The 25,556-nt window shown below is 45.0% G+C and overlaps 1 protein-coding gene and 1 long non-coding RNA gene across 3 annotated transcripts in view; one reads left to right on the top strand and one right to left on the bottom strand.

The window, feature by feature from the left end:
* The window catches only part of LOC139053063 (uncharacterized), a 407,344-nt gene that overhangs the window by 274,608 nt on the left and 107,180 nt on the right, over positions 1–25,556 (bottom strand). The window lies entirely within an intron of this gene.
* LOC135921388 (uncharacterized) overlaps positions 11,982–25,556 on the top strand; it is a 55,934-nt gene continuing 42,359 nt past the window's right edge. The window contains exons 1-6 of one of the 2 annotated variants that reach the window (XM_070530192.1): positions 11,982–12,099; positions 12,699–12,777; positions 12,869–12,901; positions 13,340–13,366; positions 17,844–17,867; positions 23,662–23,765. In XM_070530192.1, coding sequence (XP_070386293.1) covers positions 23,684–23,765 — 82 coding nt within the window. In that variant the 5' untranslated portion in view covers positions 11,982–12,099; positions 12,699–12,777; positions 12,869–12,901; ... (1 more) ...; positions 17,844–17,867; positions 23,662–23,683. Of the gene's footprint in view, positions 12,100–12,270; positions 12,438–12,698; positions 12,778–12,868; positions 12,902–13,339; positions 13,367–17,843; positions 17,868–23,661; positions 23,766–25,556 lie in introns of those variants that run through there. The other variant, XM_070530193.1, reaches the window with a different exon arrangement.

The raw sequence follows: 25,556 nt of genomic DNA, 5'->3' as shown, positions 1-25,556 counted from the left end.
AGTTACGCTTGCTGTGCGCTGGTAATTGTTAAGAATAAAACGAACGGACCGATTCTGCACAGCTTCTAAGCTGTTAATTAATGTTAATTGATGAGGGTCCCATATTTAGGATGCATACTCTAGATTTGGCCGAATGTAGGTGACATATAGCTGTTTTTTCAGGGAAGAAGGTGCGAGTGAAAAATTTCGTTTAAGATAGCCCAGCATGCGGTTAGCTTTTGATGTAATGTGTTCGATACGTCGTTTCCATGAGAGATTATTTGTAATATGCACTCCGAGATATTTATAACAAGATACTGATTCAAGTGCCATTTTGTTAAGATGGTAGGTATAAAAAGATACTTGGCTGCGTGAGATTCTCATGAATTTACATTTTGAAGGGTTAAGATTCATGTGCCAGCGGGAGCACCAGGTTGTAACGTTATCAAGGTCTGATTGTAATGTAAGCATATCAGTATCATTAGTTATTTTTCGGTAAATTACACAATCGTCGGCAAACAAACAAATAGAGCTAGTGATTTGATTAGGCAGGTCGTTAATGTAAATGAGGAAAAGTAAAGGCGCCAACACAGAGCCTTGTGGTATACCCGATTCTACTGGCACCTCTGGTGAGTCATTGTCATTGATGGTTACATATTGGGTACGATTACAAAGAAAGCTGCAAATCCATTTGAATATTAATGGGTCAATATTTAGAAGGCTTAGCTTATAGATAAGTAACTGGTGATTAACTTTATCAAAGGCTTTAGAAAAGTCTAAAAAAATACAGTCCGTTGCAAAACCCGAGTCCAAGAACGCATGCAAGTCATTAGTGAATGTTATTAGTTGTGTTTCACAAGAAAAAGATTTTCTGAAACCGTGCTGATAAGGGCTAAAAAATTGTTTGATTCAAGAAAGTTTACAAGGTGAGTGAAAATGATGCGCTCCAAAATTTTGCAGGGTACCGAAGTTAATGAGATGGGTCTGTAATTCAAAGGGTGATGTGGGTTTCCCGATTTAAAAAGCGCGGTAACCTTACCGGTTTTCCAATCAATGGGTAGGGCACTGTCGTTAAGTGATGTAGTAAAAATAAAGGTAAGTATGATGGAGCTGTATTCTGCAGTGTTTTGGAGAAACTTGGAATTAATACCGGCAATACCACATGATGATGACCGCTTTATCGTGAAAATTCTGGCTCGGATACCTGCTGGGTCCAGGGTAATGGGATCCATCGCTGGAAAGTTAAGGGATGTAAAAGGGGGATAGTGGCTTAAATTTTCTGTGCAGAATGATTGGGCAAACGTGTTGTTTAGTACAGAAGCGCAAAGATGATTCGGAACTTGATCACCTGAATCGTTTATGAGACTTATAGCGCTATCTTTGGTACATTTCATAACGTTCCAAAAGCGCTTTGGGTTAGTTTTCAACAGAGACGGTAGGGTTGAGTTAAAGAAGTTAAATTTGAACGTCTTTAAAGCGCTTGTATAAGCTTTCGCAGCGGATGTATATGCTAGCCATCGATCAGCGTTTAATGACCTTTTGGCGGAACGAAAAAGTCTGGATTTTTTGTTGGATAATCTTTTGAGATGGTTATTGTACCAAGGGGCGTTAGAAGACTGATGAATTATTCTAAGTGGAATATATTTGCCGATAAGATGCATTACAGTAGTTCTGAAAGACAACCACATTTCTTGAACTGGTGATGCGTTCTGTGGTGATGCGTTCCTGTGGCACATACGGTGGCACATATTCATTCTGTACGATTGGCGAGAAAAACGGCACAGTGGCTTGATCGACAGGGAGAAACATGGGAGAACTGCACATGCTGAAAATTCTCATGTGACTATGCTGCATTCTTTGTGGAAGGCTGATTTAGGCAGCATTTTCCTTACCTCGCAGAGGACACACCCATCGTAACCGGTCGAAGAATCAATCGAACCTCTGTGCCATCATCTGTGCCATCGAGCGCGTTCGATATGCCGCACTTCTTGAATGCGCGACGCACAAGGTCCTATGGTATGCAGACCCATCCGTCCACAATCCACTTGCATAGCGTGGCTGGCGAAACCCGCTTCAGCCGCCAACACGACGTCACTGCAGGCTCACCTGAGCGCATCCAATCTGCGTAACACCGCTTGACCGCGTCCTTGAACGGTTTGTTCACGCAAACACCTAAAGGATGCAGCTGAGACATGATTGCACCCGGGATTCACGCAACAGCCTCGACAACGGCAACGGCATTCAAAAGGCAACGAAATACGTAAAGCACGAGGACGAACGGGAACGACAACAGCGCGCCGGTCCGCCTACACCGGACGGACTTTATCCAGTCAATCACAAGATGCTCGTTCATCCAGCCTTTCTCGTGGGATCTCATGACCACATTTTTTTCGGCGGCAGCTCACCTTTAGGCACTCACTTGCGCTTGAAGACGACATAGGGCGGGAGCTTGAGTCTGTCTGCAGTGTCCGACAACATGACAGTGACTCCCGTTTTCTCGTTGCCAGTGGACCGGACATAAACTTGTTTGGAGCCCTTTTCGAGCACGATGAGAGGTTATGGCACATCCAGATAAACCGACGTTTGGTCAGCATTACCGATTTGCTCTACCTGGAAGTTCTTGGACTAGGGCAGCGAGATAACGTAGCCCTGGAAAGCCACACGCAGCTCTTCGGACGGTTGGGGCAGTTTTCGCGAAATCAAAGTTCGGCGGCGTAAGGAAACTCCAGAACGGCACATGTAGCAATAAATCGAGTGCTTGCTGGATTTTAAGGCGGAGCTCGGTAGCCCTTTTTCTCTTGCAAGCTATTTAGCTTTTCCATGCATAAGCTCCACGCTCACACCCTAACTCATATTATTCCACATTATTTACCTATAATTTCTCAGAATTTACGTTCTATTTACTACTTTTTGGTATCACTAATGACGTCATACAAGACGGTGATGACGTCACATTTTATTCATTTATTTATTATACATATATTCAAGGATTAGCAGGCACAACAGAAAGACGTGGCGAAAATATACAATATTTGCAGTGCAGGGCAAGAATACAAAATCAAACTATGACACTTTGAACGGCGATCTTGAATTAGTGGTGTCACAAATTGAGATTGTGGAGGCGGGAAAGCGGTTCCATTCAGAGGCTGTTCTTGGCAAAACGGAAGACTAGCACGTCAATTTTCTGTTGATGGTCGACGCGAGACGAGAATTTGGTGTGGTGAAATTATTTTCTTTAAGAGAAGCGTTAAAGTAGCATATTCTATGAAAAAGACAGACGAAAGTACTTGCGACGCTACCAAAGGTCAGGTAGACCTGGTGTTCTTTTCGTGGACGTGACGCTAGAATGACGTGAATAATTTGAGAGAATAAAACGGGCGGCGCGGTTCTGAATGCTTTCTGAATGCTTTCAAAGGAAATGGCAAGATTGGCATGAGCAAAGCCCCATATGGATTGTTGTTGCGGAGAGCGCCACCGTTTCTACCTGAAAGGACTTAAAATGCTTTCGCATTTAAAATGCAATACATGAACACCTTTATCAATGCACGGACGTGTACACATTACCGAGATTTTATGCATCAATCCGTTCAACACCCTTCAGTCTTCGATTTACCACCCTTATTTGAGCAAAGTCACACCTTATGTGTGGTGTACACCCTTATAGGGTCTTCTGGCCGAAAACGGTACTGAAAGGGTGTAGACATGGGTGTAAATGCAGGAAACACCTTTTTAACACCCATAAGGGTATTGAAATGTCTGTTGTGCAAGTAACAAAGCATCTAATAAAGAAACCGCAAAGAATGAAAGTGTCCAACCTAAGATATCAGATAGAATAGAACAAGATAAGGGATATTCAAAATTACAACGTGAGAAAGACTGAGGAAGCAGTGAAAGATGGACACAGCCTGAAATCAGTGAGAAGAAAACTTCGCGCCGGACAAGCCAAGATGTATGCACCCAAAGATAAGCAGGGTAAAGGCACAAAGCAGGGTGGAGGGGACTTTAATGCTCCCTATCATACATGGGGATACGCTTGGAACACAAAGAAGGGAGAGGAGCTATGGAGTCTTGCCATGGATCTGGGATTATGCTTGATTACTGATGCTGCGTATCCCACCCTTTGTGGCACTTCCACAAGCAGGGACTCCACGCCAGATCTTACTTTTGTGAACAATTCAAGAGGAGCCAATTGGGAAAATTCAAACTTGGATCTCGGAAGCGATCATTACATCATACACATAACCATACGCATACCGAGACAGGAAACAAGAATCTTCAAATTCACTGATTGGGATCACTTCAGAAAAATTAGGGCGAACAGAGGGACAGTGGGGCCTCCACATGCCGAGCAGGAGCCCCTTCAGACATGGGTCATCCAGCTCAGAGAGGACGTCAAGGAGGCCACTAAAGAAATCAGGACAGAGGAAAATATTGAAGCTATGGACAGCAGGCTGGCGCATCTGATTGAGGCCAAACAGGCTATATTACAGAGATGGAAAACGCAGAGACTTAACAGAAGGCTAAGAAAAAAAAATAGCGCAAATAAACAGAGAAATTGATGATCATTCGAAGACCCTCGTGAAGCAACAGTGGGATGAGATCTGTAATTCGGCTGATGGTAGACTCAAACATGGAGGTAGCTGGAACCTCCTCAAGCACTTGTTCAACGAGAATGAAACAAGGACAAGCAAGAGAACAGCTATAGCCAAGTTGGTTCATCAGGAAAGCCAAGATAAAACAGAGAGGGATATCATGGATAGTCTCGCAGCCAAATATCTCCCACTTAAACAACCAAACGAAGGAGAGGAGAGCCCCGAGTATACGGGAGGCATATGTGAAGAACTTGACCGGGACTTCACTGAGAGTGAAGTGAGGGCCGCTCTTCATAGTCTTAATGGTAGATCGGCGGCTGGACCTGACGGAATAACTAACAAGATGTTAAGAAATCTAGATGATGCATCAATCTATTATCTAACTGAACACTTCAATGAATGTTGGAGAAAAGGGGTATACTCAGAGGAATGGAGGGTGGCCAATACTATCCTCATACCAAAGCCAGGCAAAAAACTCACTCTAGACAACCTCCGTCCTATTTCCTTAACGTCATGTCTAGGCAAAGCTATGGAACATGTCATCCTAAATCGACTCACGAAATACGTTGAGCAGAACGAGATCCTCCCATACAACTTGATCGGCTTTCGTCCAGGGCTGTCAACTCAGGATGCTATGCTGCTGATCAAACATCAACTTATACAGGCTAGCCCAGCGCATACGAAAGCTCTTTTGGGATTGGATGTGGAAAAAGCTTTTGATCGTATAAAGCATAAGGCAATACTTGATGTTCTCTCGGAGATGGGTTTGGGAAGAGACTTTTTAACATGATTAAGGACTTTCTTAGAAATAGAACTGCACAACTCATGCTGGGTGAGCTTAAATCAGAAGCTAAGAATTTGGGAAATAGGGGCACTCCACAAGGGGCTGTACTCTCACCCATGCTATTCAATTTAGCAATGTCCAAGGTTGCAAGAAATCTGGAGAAAATTGAGGGTATACGTTATGTGATATATGCCGACGACATAACCATATGGAGTGCCAAGGGCAATATAGGACAGACAGAGAACAGATTACAGGAAAGTTTATACGTTGTAGAGAACACACTGAAAGCCATGGGGTTGAAATGCTCGGCAGCCAAATCAGAACTCTTAGTCATTAAACATTGCAGAAAAGGTCGTAAACCAAGAGGTTACATTCCGGAAGATGAGCCAAGAGTGTGCTTATATACTCATGAAGGATCCGCAATCAGGCTAGTTGAAAAAATCAAGGTTCTTGGGTATCACATAGACGGAAACAATACTAACTACAGAACAATACAACATATCTCGAATAAAACAGATGAGGTCATTAGGTTACTAAGGAGAATTACCAATAGACACAGAGGCCTGGGAGAAGACAGCGCTTTAAGGATAATACATGCCTTTGCTCTCTGTCACTTCACTTATGTAGCTGGATTATTCAAATGGAAGCAGGCAGAACTTAACAAACTTAATGTGATGCTCAGGAAGCTCGTTAAAGTAGCCCTAGGTATACCCAGTAACGCTGCAACCGACAAACTCATGAGTCTAGGGGTGCACAATACAATGCAAGAAATTGCGGAGGCCCAACAGCTAGCGCAACACGAAAGATTGACAAAGTCATGAGCTGGAAGGAACATATTACAGGCAATAGGTGCAGAACTGAATACATCGAGGAGTCCAATAGAGGCTGAAGTAGAATTAATGACTGAAGTTAGGAGCAAGATCAGAACCAACCCTCTCCCCAGAAACATGCATCCAGAATATAATGTCGAAAGGAGAAAGGCAAGAGCTAAAGCACTCTTGAAGGAAATAGAGCAGCAGAACCAACTGGCAGCTATAGTTGATGCCGCCTGGGTGAACGGTAAAGAAGCCTACACGGCCATTGTCTCAAATTATCAAGGGAAGGTGCAAGACGCTCTCACAATTTTTACCAAGGACCCCACGGTGGCGGAACAAGCGGCAATTGCTCTAGCCATTAGGAGTAATAAGTGGGCCTTCATTTACAGTGATTCGAAAACCGCTGTAAAGTGTTTTGATAAAGGCTACGTAGCTGGAGTTGCAGCTAAACTTTTTGAAAACATTGTGATTATGACAACTGAAATCCGATGGTTTCCTGCGCATATGGGGAAAGTGGACGAGACTCGGGTAAACCTCAATGAGGTTGCTCATGACTTGGCACGAGGACTTGCTAACCGTGACAGTCACAACCGAGCCGTTCACCATCAAGCGAAGGAATCCAGAGATCATTTATTAACATACAATGATGTTACCAAACATTACTATTTAGGACGCAGACAATTCCCATTGCCACATTCAAAACTGAACAGGGCTCAGGCAGTCTCACTGCGCTTATTGCAAACGGGTACGTATCCCACACCGTACACCATTAATAAAATATATCCAGAGAGGGAGATTAAGATGGAATGCAATGATTGTAATGGCATCATTGGAATCAGACATATGCTGGCGGGGTGTCCCGCGACTCTCCCCAACCTCGTTGAAGAATGGACACAGTGGGAGAAAAGGATTCAAAGCCCATTGTTTCAGGACCAACTAAGGGCAGTCCAGAGGGCCCATGATGTCGCTGAAAGGCTTGGCCTGACAGTGCCAACGTGGGAGCGGCCCGCCTTGGCTTGAGAAGTCGAGCCTCCGGACCTCAGTACAATAAAAGTTTTCACACACACACACAAAGCAGGGTACATCCACGTTTATATAGATGGTTCGTTTCATAAATATTCCTTGACTTCAGCATTCGTCATTCCACATTTAGCGCTAGAGCAACCATTTAAATTATTCGGAGAGACATCTTCCACCGTGGCAAAACTGTTTGCAAGCCTGTGTGCTTTCCGTTTCATAACATCAGAAAAACATTCGCAAAAATGGGTTATCCTTAGCGATTCGCAAGCCGCTCTCACATTACTACAGAGCAGTAAGAAAAATTCTTTGAACACTTTGCTATTGTATGAGACAGTCAAAGAACATACAAAAGCAAGCGCAATAAACCACGTAATTGCAGTTCAGTGGATACCTGGGCACTGCAATATTCCTGGTAATACTGCAACGGATGCAGCTGCGAATCGGGCGCACAATAAAGGAGAGACAACCAATCATCGCGTATTGCGTAGTGAAGTCCGTCTGCTCCTGAGAGAGATTTCTTGTCGCCTCAGCAAAACTACCTGGTTTTATCAGCAAAGTAAAAACTCGGAGTTATACTTTATAGACCTACGTATAAACTTATCAATGCCGGAAAATCTAAGAGACAACAGAAAATTTGAAACATTGGTACACCGCCTACGTCTTTGTACTGCATTTACGAAACACTTCTTGCACAGGATATAGCGTGTCTCTAGTCAGTAGTGTTCTTGTGGCCATCCAGACAAATATGTGCATCATCTTCTCCTTGAGTGCAAGAAATACGATCCACAAAGAAGGGTACTGCAAGCAAATTGTGTTGATATTAGACAGAAGACCATTCACTCTAAAAAAGATACTTGGCCTATGGCTAACTGCGGGCCTTCAAGAGAGCGCTTCTCGCTCTGAAAAAGTTTTTAGCAGACACCAACATTTCCAGAAAATATTAAGTATCAGATGATCCGCATACGCTAAATGAGGAACAGAAACGTTGTTCGTTGTTCATCATCGGTTTATGAGGTGATTGCAACTTTTACGCAATATGTATAAATCTGTTCTGTACTTGCAGTGTATTAAATGTGGTGTGTGTTTTGGCTGTTCAGAATATCAGACTTTATATATGCGTACGTGGACTGAACTAATGCACAGGACTTAGCTTGTCACGTACTGTTGGACCGTATATTTTTTATTCATCAAATGTTCTAGTGAGTGCCATATATTGTGTCGCTATTCTCCCTTTTTACGCAAATTTGTCTCTTTTGCCAAGTGACAAGGAGTAGCCGGTGCCACTATAAAGGCGCCAAACGCTCCTAATATGCATTTCAATAAAAAAGCAGGGTAACGGCATCCGCAATTACAAAGATATAGTTAAATCAGCAGAATAATTCTCTAATGACCTGTGCAGTACCGTGAGGAGCCACGATACTTAATTCAAAGTAAAAATGAACTGTGTATAGAGGATCCTTCTGTAAATGGCGATGAAATTAGTAGGCCTTAAAACATGAAATGGGAAAAAGCGGCAGGAGAAGATGGACTAACCGTCGACTTAATCAAAGATGGAGGAAATATAATGCTTGAAAAGCTGCCGGCTCTTTATACGAACTGTTTCACGACTTCAAGGAACCCAGAGAACTGGAAGAATGTCAACACTATACTTATTCACAAAAAGGGCGACGTTAACGAATTCAAAAATTATAGGCCCATTAGCTTACGTCCAGTACTGTGTAAAATATTCACCAAAGTAATTTCCAACAGAATAAGGGTAACACTGGACTTCAGTCAACCAAGACAATAGGCTGGCTTCAGGAAGTGATACTCTACAATGGATCACATGCGTCATCAATCAGGTAATAGAGAAATTAGCAGACTACAGCCAGTCTCTCTATATGGCTTTCATAGATTACGAAAATGCATTTGATTCAGTAGAGGTGCCAACAGTCAAACAGACATTCGATAATCAAGGAGTACAAGAGGCTTACGTAAATACCTTGGAAACTATCTACAGAGACTGCACAGCAACCTTAATTCTCTATAAGTCGGAAGATAGCTATAATGAAAGCGTTTAGACAAGGAGACAAAGTCTATCCGATGCTATTCACTGCATGGTTGGAAGGAGTATTCAAGCTAATAATGAATAGAATTTATTGATAGGAAAGACAGAGAGGTCGACCTGAGCTAGTGCGCTCTAGTCTGCTACTCTGCACTGGGGAAGAGGGAAGGGGAGTGAAAGTATTGGGATGGATGATGATGATAAGAGAAGTGGTGAGTGCTTATGCACATGAGACAGTTTCCTCGCTAGAGCCGCTCGTCGAGCTTGGTGTCCTGCAGGAACTTCAACAATACTTTTGTTGCACGCACTGAAATTGCAGTGTCAGGCCATGGGCCGAGGATAGTTTCCTCCGACAGTAGTAGTCTGCCAACGCTGGCTAGGAAACTGTCTAACGTCCTTCGCTCCAGCATATATGCTGGGCAGTCGCACAGTACGTGTTGCAGTGTTTTGGGCATCTGGCAGTGTACACAATCAGGGTTGTTCTATTGGCCGATGAGGTGTGCGTAGCGACGGGTGAAAGCAACGCCGAGCCGAATCCTGCGTAGCAATGATGTTTTGCTCCGTGTAAGCTTCGGGAAAAACTGAATTTACCGTCTGGGTCAATCGTATGTAGACTTCAGTGAATATTATCAGAGTGGGCTCTGTAAGCCTTTGTAAGCTCCTGCATGAGTGCCTTGATCATGGAGTTGGTATCAGGTCGCGAGTAGGCAATCCGTACTTCATCAGAGGATGAGGAGGCCCATCTTGCCTCACTGTCAGCGAGTTCATTACCAAAGACACCACAATGGCTAGGCATCCATTGAAAGGTGATCATGTGGCCACTTAACTCGGCACTGTGATAAAGTTCGACGATTTCCAGCACGAGCAGATAGTATGGTCCTTACTTTAAAAAGTATTTTAGTGCCTGTAGCGCTGATTTGGCATCGCACAATATCGTCCATTTATGGGGTGTCTGCGTTCTCATAAAACGGACAGGCTGTCGTATTCCCACAAGTTCTGCAGCCGTAGATGTCGATTTGTGGTCTAATCGAAATCGTTGAGTAATTCCAAGTTGTGGGATGACAAATGCGGCCGTTGTGGCAGATGGCGTGACCGAACCATCAGTATAAGCTGTTAAACTGGGATGACTATAGAAGGATCAATGGCAAATGTGATGGCATTTTCCTGTTCAGGAACACTGGGGACGAGTTGCAACAAATCATTGAGGACGTTGACAGAGAAAGTGTAAAACTGGGGCTGGACATTATTATGCAGAAGACAAAGATAATTAATAATAGCCTCGAAAGCGATCGAGAGTTCAAGACCGTCAGTCAGCATCTAGAGTCTGTAACCACTCCCCTCTCCAATGCCAATGGCCCTGAGGGTACACGAAATAAATAAATAAATAAATAAAGAGTACGGTTACCTAGGTCATTTACTCACAGAGGACCCTGATCATAAGAAGGAAATTTACAGAAGGATAAAAATGGTTTAGCCCATAAAAATGGTGGTTTTTGATTGAACAACGCCTATAGCTTTTTATGTACCTTCCGTACCTCCTTTGCTTCTCTTGGAATTCTCTCGCGAGTCATTTTACATTGTCACCCGTACTGTTGTACCATGCGTGCATATTGTATTTGCCGGCTGCTGGTGCTACTTAAGCATTTTTTCCTCCTGGTCTAGGGTTATTCTGCAATTATTGATTATTTATTTAAATATATGTCTAAATCACCACAGTCGTTTTCAGCGAATGGTCCACTACGCGCGTAAAAGCACTTATAATTCAAAATACTGCCCAATACAAGCAGATTTCGAAATTTAGGCTTCCGGTTAGTTTTCATTGCACTCCATGAAGTTACCCCTCAAGAAACAAAAAATGCCTCCACAGGCTTGTCACATTTGTCTCTGACATGTTTGAACGACTTTCACTTAGTGGATTCGTAAGCGCGCGTGCGAGAATTCGCCGCCGTCTCTCCTTCCTCTCTCACTCTATCTCTCCATTCCATCTTTCTATTCTGTTTTTCCTGTCCTCCAGCGTAGCGCAGTCAACCAGATGCTCTTCTGGTTAACATCCCTGCCTTCCCCTTCTCTTTCCTGCTCCTCCTAAACCCACCCACTTAACAGAATTGAATCGCGAGTCTTCGTTGATTCAAGCCTTCCGTCTACCTCAGCTGGAGCAGTGTGATCAAAAATAACTGATGAATGGACAGTCACGGGGTACGAGTCATCCGAGTGAGCGAGCGTTTGAAATTCAGAATTCTAAAGCGTACAAACGTGTGCCGCTGCGAGGTGGCGCCACCAAATGAGTTATGCGCGTGCGAAACTCAACGTGCCGGACACGCATGTGCAAGGATTTTCCTCGCTGTCTTCTTTACAAAAAGAGGTTGGTTAGCCTTGCCTTCAGCACCCGATTTCACTGAGAGACGTACAGTAGAGCGCAGAAAATTGTTTGCTATGTATCACTGGAATGGGACAGAGGTATAATTTATTTGGTGAAAATGGATAACCCAATAGCATGAAGAAAAGTTGTCAAAACAACTCTAGCTCTTTGAATTTCGCGCTCACTCCACCGCTAAGACAGAGTCGCCGATGTCACCATGGCTCGAGTCACCACTAGAGCAAAAAATACACTACTTGGAAGAATCAAAACTAACGATAACTGCTGTCTGCCGTAGGGGGCAAAACGCGTCAACGCTGACAATGATTCTCGGCCGATCTCTCACAGTGGGTATGCACCACAGTTTCCGACGCCGTCTTTTAACGGCAGCCACCGCGCGTGCATTTCACGCGACCGTTGCGTGCCCCCGAACGTTGGTTCTCATTCCTTCGGTGACGTGTGCAGCCGAGTGGACGTGTACGCTGTTCGGGAAGCGCCGACCTCTCACCGTGAGCGTCACCGCCTCTTAACGTCGCCTTTTTCTCCTTTCACGTCCGGAAATTTCCAGCGCTAAGAAAGTAGGCCTCCGCTCTGCCCCGAGTGCTGCCCACGCCGGTCGTGGGCAACACTCGATGTCGCGCTGCAATAGCATCGCGTGCTGTCGAAACCCGTAAGCTGTGCTCGTGAATTCGGTAAGTGCGAACGGTGCTGCGCCAGGGGAAATATCACTCATGGAATAACGTAGCCCGTTTGCCTTAGGCAGTCCCGTTTCACCGTTAGAGCCGTTGCAGAACTTCCAGACATCGGGTCGACCTTGCTACCCTTATCTACCCGCAAGCAGATTCTTGTAAGTGCACTAGGCAAACGATTTACTCCGCTTACTTCCGCTTACCCTCGTTTTAGCTTCCAGCACTAATGTCTTGATTGGTGACGGCCAATGCCATAATATAGAGAGAATTCTCGTGAATGACGACGCATGTGGGCTTGTCTGCGTGTGCGTGCGCTGCTGGACACACAATTTAACAACTTCTGTGCAGAAGGCTATAGGGGCGTTGTTGCTAATGCGTTCTGGTCTCGATCTCATACGCTTTGCTTTAACTCTTCACAGTGCACCCCTGCTGAAGATCCTCTGCCTCTGTTCCTGGACCGTTCTCCGACTTCGAGCGAATAATCAACTCCAGCCATGAGTAAGTCCCGGTAGCCGCTACCAGCTCCGGAATGAATTCGCCCGTAACGAGCTCCAACGTGCTTAACACCCGATTCCCTTTTTTTCCACAGCTGAGATGTCTGAGATGTCAACGATTTCAGGCGGTGAGTTTGCTCGTCGAGCGCATGCCTCTTTTCAGAGTCACTTTTGTTTTCGTCCTTGTTTTCGGCCCCGTGTGTTGGCGTGCCAATTGGCGCAGTGCAGCTCCGAATCGACCTAACGGAACCAGTTTTCATTTAAGTGCACCCTTTGACATTGAAAGCTTGTATGCATCTTTGAATAGCCATGCTGGGTGTCACAGTTTTATGTTTTTTTTATGTCTGAATGTAACACGAACTGGCAGCAAAGATTTTATGATAATGTAATAGTACATTGCAGTTCCTGTGTTAGGCGTCCAATTGCGGCGTTTGACAAACTGGCGTTGATGTTGTAGGTTTGGCTGTTACTTTTATTTGGACCAGTGCTGATCCAATTTCCCTCGATGCTGATATTTTTAATCTTTTATTTTTGCTGTCGTAATTTTGCTTTTTTCGCATTTCCAGGCGAAGTCTCCGGGATTGAGTCGTCGGGTAAGAACTACTGTTAAAGGCAACGCCTTTCTTTCTTCTGCTTCCTTAAGTCGATCGCCAATGCAACACCGCGACTGAGAAAGATGCGTCTTATGCCCGCATAAGGGATTCTTCGAATCACGGATATTTGAAGGAATGCGTAGAAACTGGTGGCACAGCGGGGTAGTGGTCTAGGTTCCAAGACATGTGCAAGCTGCGTCCGTTTTTTTTTCCCGCCTGTACCACAGATACTGTGTCCTATAGGTGCACCTAGTCCGGTGTTTTTTTCCAAACTAATTCACCTCGATGAAGTACCCTACGCGACAGGTTCTTTCCTGCATAAGCGAGCGCAGGCGAGTGTGATGCTGTGAAATCTATCTCCCTCCCTTCGTGGTCAAAGAAGCCTCATGCACTGTTGCTCGCTTTGTGAGGCCCGATGTAGCAGTGTGGCCGAGAACTGTGCAAGCGGTAGCGGCAGCGTCACCATACACTGCTGTCTCACGTGACTTATGCGTTGCGTCGTCATGAACCAATAATTTCACAGAAAGAAAAAAAAACTGGCTGTAAAAGAAAGGCGATTATGTTAAATTAGTGAAGACGCCGATATGCTTGCCGGTTTGGAGATCTCAAAAACATGTCAGAAATCAAACGTGTTAAAAACATGTTACAGAAAACATGTTAAACAGAAATGGTTGATCTGTAACTAAGCCCGCACAGCAGCCACCGTTGCTAGCTCGCGCGCTTAGCGTGTTAACATGCGCGTGGTCTGCGGTTGCTCCCGAAATCGAGGGCACTGATTTACCGTGTTGACATGTAAAAAAAAAAAGGTGTGTATTCACATCAGAAAATTTTCGTCGTCATTGGTTCGTGTTAGCTTTCTCCTTGTGTTTGTCGCAAACAAAAAGTATCCCGAGAGCAATTAAGCGGAAGCTATAGGGACATTCATGAACAGCAGGTTGCCATTATCCCTCAAGAGAAAATTGTATAATAGCTGTGTCTTACCAGTACATACCTACGGGGCAGAAACCTGGAGGCTTACGAAAGGGGTTCGACTCAAATTGAGGACGACGCAACGAGCTATGGAAAGAAGAATGATGGGTGTAACGTTAAGGGAAAAGAAAAGAGCAGATTGGGTGAGGGAGAGAGCGTAAACTTTTATTTCAAATCAACAAGATTTGAGTCCGGCGTCTTTTTAGTGGGTCTGGGCACCCGCCGCGGACGCGGTTCCGAGACCTTGTCTCGAAGCGGCTTCCTCGGCTCGCTGGACGGCCCAGAGTTGTGCTGTCAGTTCAGAGCTGAGCAGTGCGGTCATCCAGCGTGACCGGAGACTGGCGGTGGAAGAGACGGAGGGGTCGGCACTGCCCGACTTGTTGTTTAGGTCCCAACACTCCCATAACATGTGATTTAGTGTGGCAACCTCGCCACACGACGTGCATTTGTTTGTAGTGTACATGTCTGGATACATGGCGTGCATGAGTCTGGGGTTTCTGTAAGAGTCTGTTTGTAATTGTCTGAAGTGTACTGCTTGCGTCCTGTCTAACCTAGCGTGAGGGAATGAGTATATGCGTCTTTGTAATTGGTAGTGGGCCGTGATGTCGTGAAAACTAGTCATACGATCCTCCCATGCCCAGACGTTTGCAGTACCCCGCGGGGGCTCTTACTCCGATGCTGCTCGGTGAGTCAGGCCTCGAGCAACGCCGTGAGCCGCTTCGTTGGGGGTGCTCATTCCAGTGTGTGCCGGGATGCCTTCGCAAATGAGCAAATGCCTTCTGTTATCAACGTCGGCCTCTCCCTTGCTTCCTGGTGTATGGGATGTCACTGGAGTATCTGATACGCCTCTTGCGAGATGCGCCCATTTGCAAAATTGCGAATTGCCGTTGAGTCGCAGATCACGTATGTAGCTTTGGTTTGTGTGAGGGCCAGTGCTATGGCCGCTTCCTCTGACGCTTCGGCATGTGCCGTGTTCACGGTGACGCTCGTGAGGTGGTTGCCTCGGTGGCTAGTGACTGCCGCCACGAAACTCTTCCTGTCTCGATAGCGGGCTGCGTCGGTGAAGACCGCCTCCTTGTTGTTAGAGTAACTTTTGGTCATGTGTTTTGCCCTGGCTTTACGCCTTCCTGTGTGGTGTTGGGGGTGCATGTTGCGAGGCAAAGGGGGTACGTATAGTTCTAGTTGCCTGTACTTAGCGGCGTGAGTAGCGTGAGGTGTACTCACGACAATGATGTTTTGGCGGTTCTTGGTGCACACCGTGTCCTCCCCTGCTTTTTGCCCCGGTACGTTGGCCGCCCGGTAAATGGCCGATGCGAGGAGCACGGTTCCGGTGGCGGCAACGTCGAGGCTTCCTCTTGGTCGTATCACGACCTTGAAATCACTTCGTGGGAGTAGTGGCATTTTACTGTTCCTGATGACTTGTTGCTTGACGTTACGCTGTCTTTGACGCGAACGCTGTCAGTCGCCGTTCGCTCCCTCGCCGGTGCGGGAGTGGGTTCCGTTCTGGGTGTTGCTTTGCGCGGCCTCGCCGTTGAATTGGGTCTTGTATCGAATGGTGCACCAACCGTTGCCTTGGAGAAACTCTTCAGGGGAGATGTCCTCCCCGTTCACTTGAACTTCCATCACTGCTCCGGCGAAGCGAGCTCCGGTGAGGGTTAGCGTCGAGCTGGTCAAAAGCCTCTGTGATTGGGAAGGAAGTCGTTTCCCACCTTGAATATGGTGCGAGTAGAATCTTGGTGACTTCCTGCATACGCTGGTGTTACATTCATGAGGCGAATGAGCGATAATCACAGCGAAATTCTTGGAAAACGGAGCCGACGTGAAGTGCGTTCCCTCCCATTGGCAATTTCTTCTCATTGGGTGAGGGAAGAAACGCGAGTTAATGAAATCTTAGTTGAAATCAAGAAAAAGAAATGGGCATGGGCAGGACATGTAATGAGGAGGGAAGATAACCGAGGGTCATTAAGGGTTACGGACTGGATCCCAAGGGAAGGGAAGCGTAGCAGGGGGCGGCAGAAAGTGGGCGGATGAGATTAAGAAGTTTACAGGGACGACATGTCCACAATTAGTACATGACCGGGGTTGTTGAAGTATGGGACAGGCCTTTACCCTGCAGTGGGCGTAACCAGGATGATGATGATGATGACGACGACGATGACTACGATGATGATGATGATGATGATGATAGGCGCATTCACGCCGTCGTCGCCGTCACCGCCGTTGTCGTGCGTTCCTGCCCGACGGCTGCGTCAAGCCAACACGTGCCACCTGCGTATTGTGAGCGCGCCCTCGAGGAGATTAAGCCTAACGTAGGCCTTGCTATCGGTGTCGATGCTTGAAAACTTTTTGGAAACTTGGGAACTGGTAAGGCTTTGTTTTTCAAAGTATTTATGTAAAATAATTTACAACGTTGAAACTGAATAAGCGTGTAAATGGGTCTATAACAAACACGCTTACACCGCTTGGGTTTGGGGTATAAGTTAGAGATTGATTTACACCTGCGCACATTTATAAGGATGGAAGGTATTTTACGGTTCAGGTTCGTTCGTTCATTGAGATGGCGTATCGTTCATTATTTTCCATTCAAATGTTTTATGTATTCTCGTTAATATTTCTGCTAAATGCCTTTGTTTTTTACTTCCTCGGAGATCAGATTGAGCTATGTCTGTTGCTGACAACGGGTTAACGCGAAGAAGGAAGACAAATTGATAAACAGCGGGCGAACAAGGAAACCCTCCGCTCGGAGTCAATGCTGCATGTATTTCACCTATTCATAATTTCATTGAAAAACAGTGTACGATAGTTATGCCACATCAGTGTGTGTCTGGTGGTCTCGAGTACCTGTATTGGTTCATCTCTTAAGCGCTGACTATCCAGCAGACCACCCGGGACGTTGAAGTTTGTCAGGAGGCACCCAACGCTTGCCTAATTTTGTCGCATGTCTTGGGCACGTTATACACATGGATGAATAAAAATGTGATTAAAAAATTTCAATTGCATATCAGGTGGCACGAGTCATACCAGTTTTTTTAATACAGTGCACCGTTTTTCTTTTACTTTTGTGGTAGCCAGCGCAATTCTAACCCTTGATATACATTAATCGATGAGGCATACATCATTTCTGCGAGAGAAAGGCTAGCCTTATTGAATATTTAGCATTGTTCCACTGGCTAACTGTGTAATTCATGACCTTTCGGCACTTATTGCAATTAAGGAATTGTAGCCGGCGATCTTGCATTCACTTGTAGCGAATTCTCGGGACGACACCAGTTTCGAGATTTTTCCAGTTATGCCACGATACACAATGGCGTTCCAGCTATTTTTGTGCTGCAATGCGTGAAGCAGAGTATTTTTTTTTTTTTTACGTGACACAGCAGTGCATTTGTACCGCGAGTTGGACTGTGCATATCTCGAAACTGGTGCCATCCTCAGAAGTCGCATACGAGATAGAAGTGACGAAGAAGTAATGTTCTGATGCCTCCTTCCTTGTGCTTCTCTTGTTTTGCAGCCATGAGCGCCAGTGGAATATCCTGTGAGTTTCACACAGTGGTTTTATTACATACTCTTTTCATAGAGGCACAATCCACAACGGTGTGACGAGAGGTAGGACGAACAAGAGAAGCCTCGGCTCGGAGCCAACGTTTTGACAGGAAGACTTTGTTAGGCTAGGCCAGCTTATTTGCTACGGCAGGATTTGTTAACACGCATAACAACATAACAAACATAAGTTGTTAGGCTTGAACAATGTGAGGGACGGGAAATGGTGTTGGGTATGTTGAAAAGGAAGCATTAGCGTTGATAGTTTAATAGAACAAGGACGCGAGGTCAGCGGTACATATAGTTTTACTAGTACACCTAGGGAGGCAATTATTTAACCTTCTAGAAACTGTGAGGGCAGAAAATCGATATGGAGAGAATGAAAAATTAATAATAAGCAGTAAATACCTCGCCTCGAACGTTAAAGGGACACTAAAGTGAAAAGTGATTTCTTCTGCATCAGTAAATCACCGTTCTACAACACCAAAAACACCACCCTTACAACGATAGGACGTTTGGTAAGCGAGAAAAAGCGCAAGAACGAAATACGGGTGGCGACGCCTGCTTAAGTTCCCGCACCTGGGGGCTGTGACGTCATGGATTTTGATGGCATCTTCTAGGGCCTACTAATTATATATAACGGTACAGATTGACTACATTGTGTTCTAAAGGAACCAAATATTAAACACGCCAAGTTTCGGGAACCTTTATTCAGCCAACGCGGCCCAAATGCGAAAACAAACTTTGGAATCCCTGACGTCACGCTGACGTACCGGCGCTGGCGTTTCGGCGCGAAATTCAAATACTGATACTTGGACCTTCATTTTCTCATCTAATATTCAAACTATTTTCTTGAAATGACTGCCTGCAGGGTTCTCAAACAATGCTTTATTAGTCTACACTGATTTATTGTTTCCCTTTAGTGTCCCTTTAATCAAGAAGCACGACGTGAACAAAAATGGGATTTCCGTGGATGAAAAACGGATATTGGGAGTAGGGTGTGTAAATGGCTAACGAAAGATATGAGAACAAGCACACATGTTGTCGAAATTAAGGAAGGAAAACTGCCCAAATATATTTACAGAACATACAAGTGAGCTTCTTTCTAAGTGGTCATCACGAAAAAAAAATGCAATGTGAACAGTCAACAACAACAAAAAAAAAACCTTCCAAGGACGGAGCGACCACTACCAACTGCCAGGTTTATTGCACTCAAGGCAATATGTTCAACACCTACCGCGGTGGCATAGTGGCTATGAAATCGCGCTCCTGAGCACGAGGTCGCGGGATCGAATGCCGGCTTCGACGACCGCATTTCGATGGGGGCGAAATGCAAATACTATGCCTCGTGCATTAGAGGCGCGGCCTATTCTCTGACGCGGCCTATTCAAGTACATGTAAAACGCAAAAACGCTTTTCTGAAATACCTCCTAGACCTATTTTAATGAAATTTGTTGCATTTAAAAGAGAAGATTAAATTCTAGTGACTGTTGGATGCGGAATTTCGAGTTAGGGCCTGAATTTCGTTACAATGATTTTTAACAATTCGAAACTTCAAAAAATATAGAAGCACGACGTTTTCTGCTTAATAGCTCTCGATTAGGAATAGATGTCACGGTTCTGTAAGCGTTATCTATTAGAACATTCAGAGCGGACAATTTCGATATGTCAGTTTGTATCTTACGTGAATTTATTACGTTGAGTACAAGGGTTCTGCAAAAGCTGTATTCCCATATTACAAAATTTTTCGAGGTTTATGTGCAACATATCAATTTTGTCCACTTTAGATGTACTATTAGGTGCAATAAACTGAATTATGTTAACGTTTTTCATGGTTGAGTTAAAGAGTTGGAAACTATATAGTTTCGTTTTCTTAAAATTTTCGATTTTTCCCAATTTTATTTAAGAAAATGACGGCCTAATTTAAAATTTTGAGACCAACCGTCACTAGATTTTAAGTTTTTTTTTTTTTAATGCAACTAGCTTCGTCGAGTTTGGTGCACTGGTTGCCGAGAAAAACGAATTCTCCTTTTACATGTATTTAGATAGGTCAAATTAATCACGAGTCCTCCACCACGGCGTGCCTGCTAATCAAATTGTGGTTTATGCACGCAAAACCAAGGAATTTAATTCAGTTCGATATATCCAACAGGCAAGCCGCAAAATTTAACAAAAGCATGACTGCAAAAAAAAGGGAAAGGTACCGATAAAAGGCACATATTGCTAGCTATTCGAAGTCAATCTTTCGTTAAGGGGTTCAATGCTATCAAACATAACGGCAACTTTGTTTACTTTCATGCTGTGGCACGCCTAATGTCATACAGTGTTTATGTCTACCGGGAGTACAGCTCTGAAGATTAATCTCATGCAATTCTACGCTCATTCACTATACCCCTTTCGCAAGCTACGCCGAAATACAAACGCGAAATTCGGCAGATGCTCCCTGTTAGATGTTGACGCTGCGATCTCACGACGACGGCGACGTCGACGACGACCAAGCTGACATCTTCTCCAGCGTGTCACATGACCCCCGGCGGCGGAAGCACCGGCTCGGGGCTGGTTAGAAGGCGGGCGAGTGATACAGCTTAAGACGCGCGACATGGACCACGTCGGAGCTATGCTGAGCCACGGTTGGCTCAAGAGGGGCGATTTCGTACGTGACGTCAGTTACTTTACAAAACACACGGTAAGGGTCAGAGTAGCGTTAAAGTAGCTTCCCCAAGAGGCCAACGCGTAGCGACGGCAAAAAAAGGAGAACCAGGGTGCCCAGTGTGTGATGGACGTCACGATGGCGGGCGTCATATAAGCGCCGCTGATTGTCCTGCGACTCCACAAGTCGACGTCGGGCAATATGGCGCGCTTCTTGAGCTTTTAGTATGGCTTCACGGGCGTACTCGCACGTGGAATTCAGGCTAGCATGCAGAATGGTGTCGAAAAGTAGTGTGGGGTCGCAGCGAAACAAGAGGAAGAATGCTCACTCAGTATGCATTCAGTATACATGACTTCAGTACAATTCATGCAATATTAAACAAAACTTATATAATAATTACTGTGTGATTGCACTACTGTTTACTATCTCCGCTAATGAGAAATGAAAATACACTTATATACTCACGGTTTTCATATTTGTTCTTTCCAGCTTCTGGCCCGTAAGTCAATATATATATAGCTTAGGACTTGTTGAGTCCAAACGTTTCCTTTTTTCTATGAATGGAGCTGCAGAGCCCGAAAACAAGCATGCAGTGTTTCGAACGCTGTCGTAGTACTCATAGTCTGACACAATAGTCATTCTAAATTAAACATAAAGCTTTATTTTTTTACATAAGTCCTAATCTTACCACACATTGCTCGACCATCAAAATTTCCTTTAAAACCATCCCGTGAAAACATTGAATACACTTGAGAGAATATGTTCGCGCCAGCAGGTACTAAACATTAGCTACTATGCTGAGAAACAACCGCACTGCCAGAATTATTTCAGTTCTTTCAATGCTGGCGTAATTTGTTCCTTTGGAACGGATTGTCTAGTTGAATACCGACAGATTTATTCCGGTTGTATTAATAAAGCAGGGTGGTATGGCAGCTTTCATACAAGAACACCTTATGTATAAGAGTAGAATAAGACGTGCCTCCTAGTGCTCGTGTCTGAATAATTCCTTTGCACTTGAATGAATAAACTTACGATACTCATCTCAGGGTAATTCTGGTCTAATCAAAAATACATTGCTGGGCTGGTTAAATATCTCCTAGTTTAAGCCAATATATGTCCTCTGCAGTATGAAGTGCTTCCCCAGAGATATACAATTACCTTTGTCTTGTCCAATCAGACGCAATCTCATGTCTACAAATCTCATAATTTCATCACATCACGCCACTTCGTTACCTGCCGTCTCGTGTTGATGCGAGACGGAGTACAAGCGTTCGATCCCGCTCTGTATTCGCTTATCACGCCTGCGCTGTGACAGAGAGTGTTCCTGCTCATCGAGCAAGCTCTCTTCATGCTTGCCTGTGCTCACGTGACACCATGCTTGGTGATTGAATCAGCGAATCTTTATTGCAATTTCTGCGACGTGTAACGAATAAAACTGCGAACCTCACTATGTGTGGTTGTCGAATACTGAACTATTACTATCTACGCTGTGCCTTTCGAGCGAATGTGCAACTCCTTTTTTTTTTTGAGGTTAACAGGATTTTTCGAAATCGCTTATACCATATAGCAGATATCTATTCATTGAGCTGGATTATGCAGAGAGTTGGACATTATACTAAAAACAACATTCATACCTGACAAATAAACAAAAATTTCACTTATCAACACTTTACGTAACTGACAAATTGAAGCCAGTGATTTCAAGGAAGATTGACTTGGTTTCGAATATTGAAACTAGCACCAGTCTGGAGATCACTATCTGGAGATCACAAGAGCACCAGTCAATTTCACTATCAAAATTCACTGCTTTTCCATTGTCTTTTCAAATAAAAACGCCTTTGCGCAAAAATTACTGGAAGCATTTCATCCCACACTTTTGGAACACACATAGAAACTGATGTCATGCCCATAATTTGTCCGTAGCATATATGACGTTTGAAGTCACCGGCTACAATTCGTCATCTGCAGTATCTGCTGCGAAGTAATAATTTAAATGTGAACGAGCGAAACAGGGTTATTAGATATTCATTTCGATTTCCCGGGAAGACATTGTCCTCCTCTATGTGACCAACATGAAGACGTGGAATTGTGCTACATGCTAAGTTTCGTTTCTAAAACTGCATTTATTAATTTTTTTTTAAATGAGAAAGCCAGCAACGGCGTAGCCTTCGAGATCTTTTTTCCGTTTCACAGCGGTAACCACAGCTGGCGCGTCAGTTTGGGCCCCACCTGCCATTTCTTGTGGTGATCTGGTTCACTCAAGTATCTTATTATTTACTAAAATTATGGTTCGCTACTGATTTTTTAATTTTTAATGCGTGATCGCAAGAGCTCACTGACACAGTTACTCTTTTACGGTTGTACTTTGATTCGAAGCCTGACACAGTTTATTCAATCCGTTTGGGAAGAAAATATTGAAGTATTTCCGCTCATTCTACATGCGGCAATGTTATATGTAATCCAAAAGTTACGATAGTAACCCAAATCTTTAGCAAGATTTCTGCTTTTGTAACTGTGAAGCGCAGCTGACTAATATCCTTGAAATGTACATACACAGAATTTTTTTAATGGCATTGACCCATGGGGCTATAACACGTAGAATAACAAAATTAAGTGACACATGGGCGACTAATAAGCAGATGTTCTTATGAAAATTTCAGATGATATTGAGGGAGCAGCTGACGTCTAGGAGAATAAAAACTAAGAACGAGGGAGTGTGGATTATCAAAGGGCAGGCGGGAGGAGAGTTCACATTCAGAACAACAAATGGAATTAGACGATAATGGTTCTTTCTGCTGAGCTAAAGGAGAACCAAAGAAACGCTGCGCAAATCGTTCAATGTACAGAAGAGATCAGATGTGTTTCAATAGAGAAACCGTAACGAAGGGAAGCGCTGTGGTGCATAGCAGAGAAGTGCGCGGTGTGATAAGTTTGAAGGCACAGGACAGCGTCGACTGACACAAGACGCAGGTATAAGAAAGAGCAACTGTGAGTGGCCTTCATCCTACAGTGTACACGAGGTATCGCTATGCGATCGCCCTTTCGACCACGGCTATGTTTATCAGCTGAAGCGTCTTAGTGGCATTGTTTTTCGCGCCCTGCTGATTGTGAATGCGGAAACTACCATCCAAACTTCCAGCGAGGATTCCCAACAAACGTCGATGATCTTGGCCGCCATCGGTCTATGCTGCTTCGTCCTTCTTGCCGTCTTCATGGGCTACATGTTGCTGGGATCAGCGGATGGTAAGTGAAAAGCAAATTCGTACACGCAATCGCAGTGGAATGGCAGGCAACCATGGATGTCCTTGAGAATCGCGGCTGATTGCGAATGCCTCGAAAGATTGCCATTGAAAGAAATATATGTGTGAGCGGCTGCTTCAGTGACTTTCTCAACCAAATATCTATATTATCTAAATCAAGGCATAGCACGTATACCGAAGAATGTGAGACTTCTTTTCTCAAGAAACTTTTTTCCCCTGCCCGTCGCTTTCACCTAGAGAACCATTTACGTGCAACGCCTCCGACACCATTGGCGTAGCTAATAACCATGCCAACGTTCTTTGAGACGTTTCGCTTTGTAGCTGGCAGGGCGGCGTTACTCCTATCCAGGAGCAGCTGAACGAAGTGGCGCGCCGGACCGACATGGCGCAGCCGCGTATGAAATGAAAACCGTACGGGCAGTCAAAGCACAGCGCTCAAATTTGTCATTATTGCGATCCAATTACATGGACACTCCTGGGGCCTTATAACGTAAAACTGTTCCAATATGTTGTTATTCCAAACTCCTGACGTCAAATTTGCGTAACCGCCGACGCAAGCATCGGGCGGTCACCCGCAGGGTTGTCTGAACAGACCAGTCAAACGCTCTCCTCGTTCATAGGAGGTCACTTTTGTTTCCTTAAAAAACAAATAACATTGTCTACACTGAGCGGCTTGTCTTATCACATTGGCTGACAAGAGGTGAGGAGCACGCTCAAGTGGAGAGGGATTAGATAGGGCCGAGCCACTGCACTGAAAATCGATAACCGGATGACGAGGGTGGCGCCGGCGCCTGCGATTGGTCCGCTCTCCCTTTGGCTTGCGGCGGGTCGTAGACAATCGCGGCGGCATACAATGGATACTTAAGAATGACGCTAAAACGGATCCTCAGCAAAGAAGAGTTGGCAGAGCCATGTCCGAAACGTGCCGAAAGTGCTCGAAAACGTTACGCGGCCACGCAAAATGTTTTATTACACGAAAATAAGCCCATGCTCTCCGACAGGAGCGAGCAGCCAGTGCCTGAGCGATCGGCGGCAGCCATCGTTTATTACTTTCGGAACGGGGCAGCCTGCGGCTATTGAGAAGAAAATTCAGTTTTGTTAGGCATATTAATGCATCTTTATCGCGTACACGTAACTTTGACGTGGTGAGTTTTTGCAGTTTTGTGACGTCACGTGAGAGGCAGGTGAAGCGGGCGCAGCCCGAGAACATTTGACCAATAGCCGAGGGCTAATGACGAAGAGGCGTCGAATCAGAAATAACCATTTTTCTTTTGTTCGGTCAAATCATGCATAATCCGTGTGAACATGTTATATCAGATGGGGAGCTATCGCAGTTTTCGTGACGTCGCGTGACAGATAGGTGATATGGGGGTGGTCCCAAAAAGTTTTTGACCAATCGCGGAGGGCGGATTGCAGAATTGGAATAGAAAAGTTTCGACCAGTTTTACGTTATGGCGCCCCTGGCGCATTTTCGTCGTCACCGTCGATGTCGCCGCGATGTTTTCCCAATGCAGTCCAAGGGCGATAACACCGTCGCCGCGCGTCGTATGCTGTGTGTGCGAGTGAAAGCACGCGGGGGAAGCCGACTATCATGGCTCAATCCGGCGCACGCGAAGGAAGAAAGCGGAGAGGCAACGCGCTGTGTTCCGTCGCGGAAGGACGGAGGCAGGGAGCAGGGGCGGCGTTGTGCTCCGGAAGCAAACGGCCATCGCGGTTCAATCTCGCGCGTGATATGGCAGAAAGTAGGGAGGCAGCGCGGAAGGCACGGGGGGGG

This window comes from Dermacentor albipictus, unplaced genomic scaffold (assembly GCF_038994185.2).
Source record: "Dermacentor albipictus isolate Rhodes 1998 colony unplaced genomic scaffold, USDA_Dalb.pri_finalv2 scaffold_63, whole genome shotgun sequence".
NCBI classification, from domain to species: domain Eukaryota; kingdom Metazoa; phylum Arthropoda; class Arachnida; order Ixodida; family Ixodidae; genus Dermacentor; species Dermacentor albipictus.
This window is presented reverse-complemented; position numbering and strand designations above follow the sequence as displayed.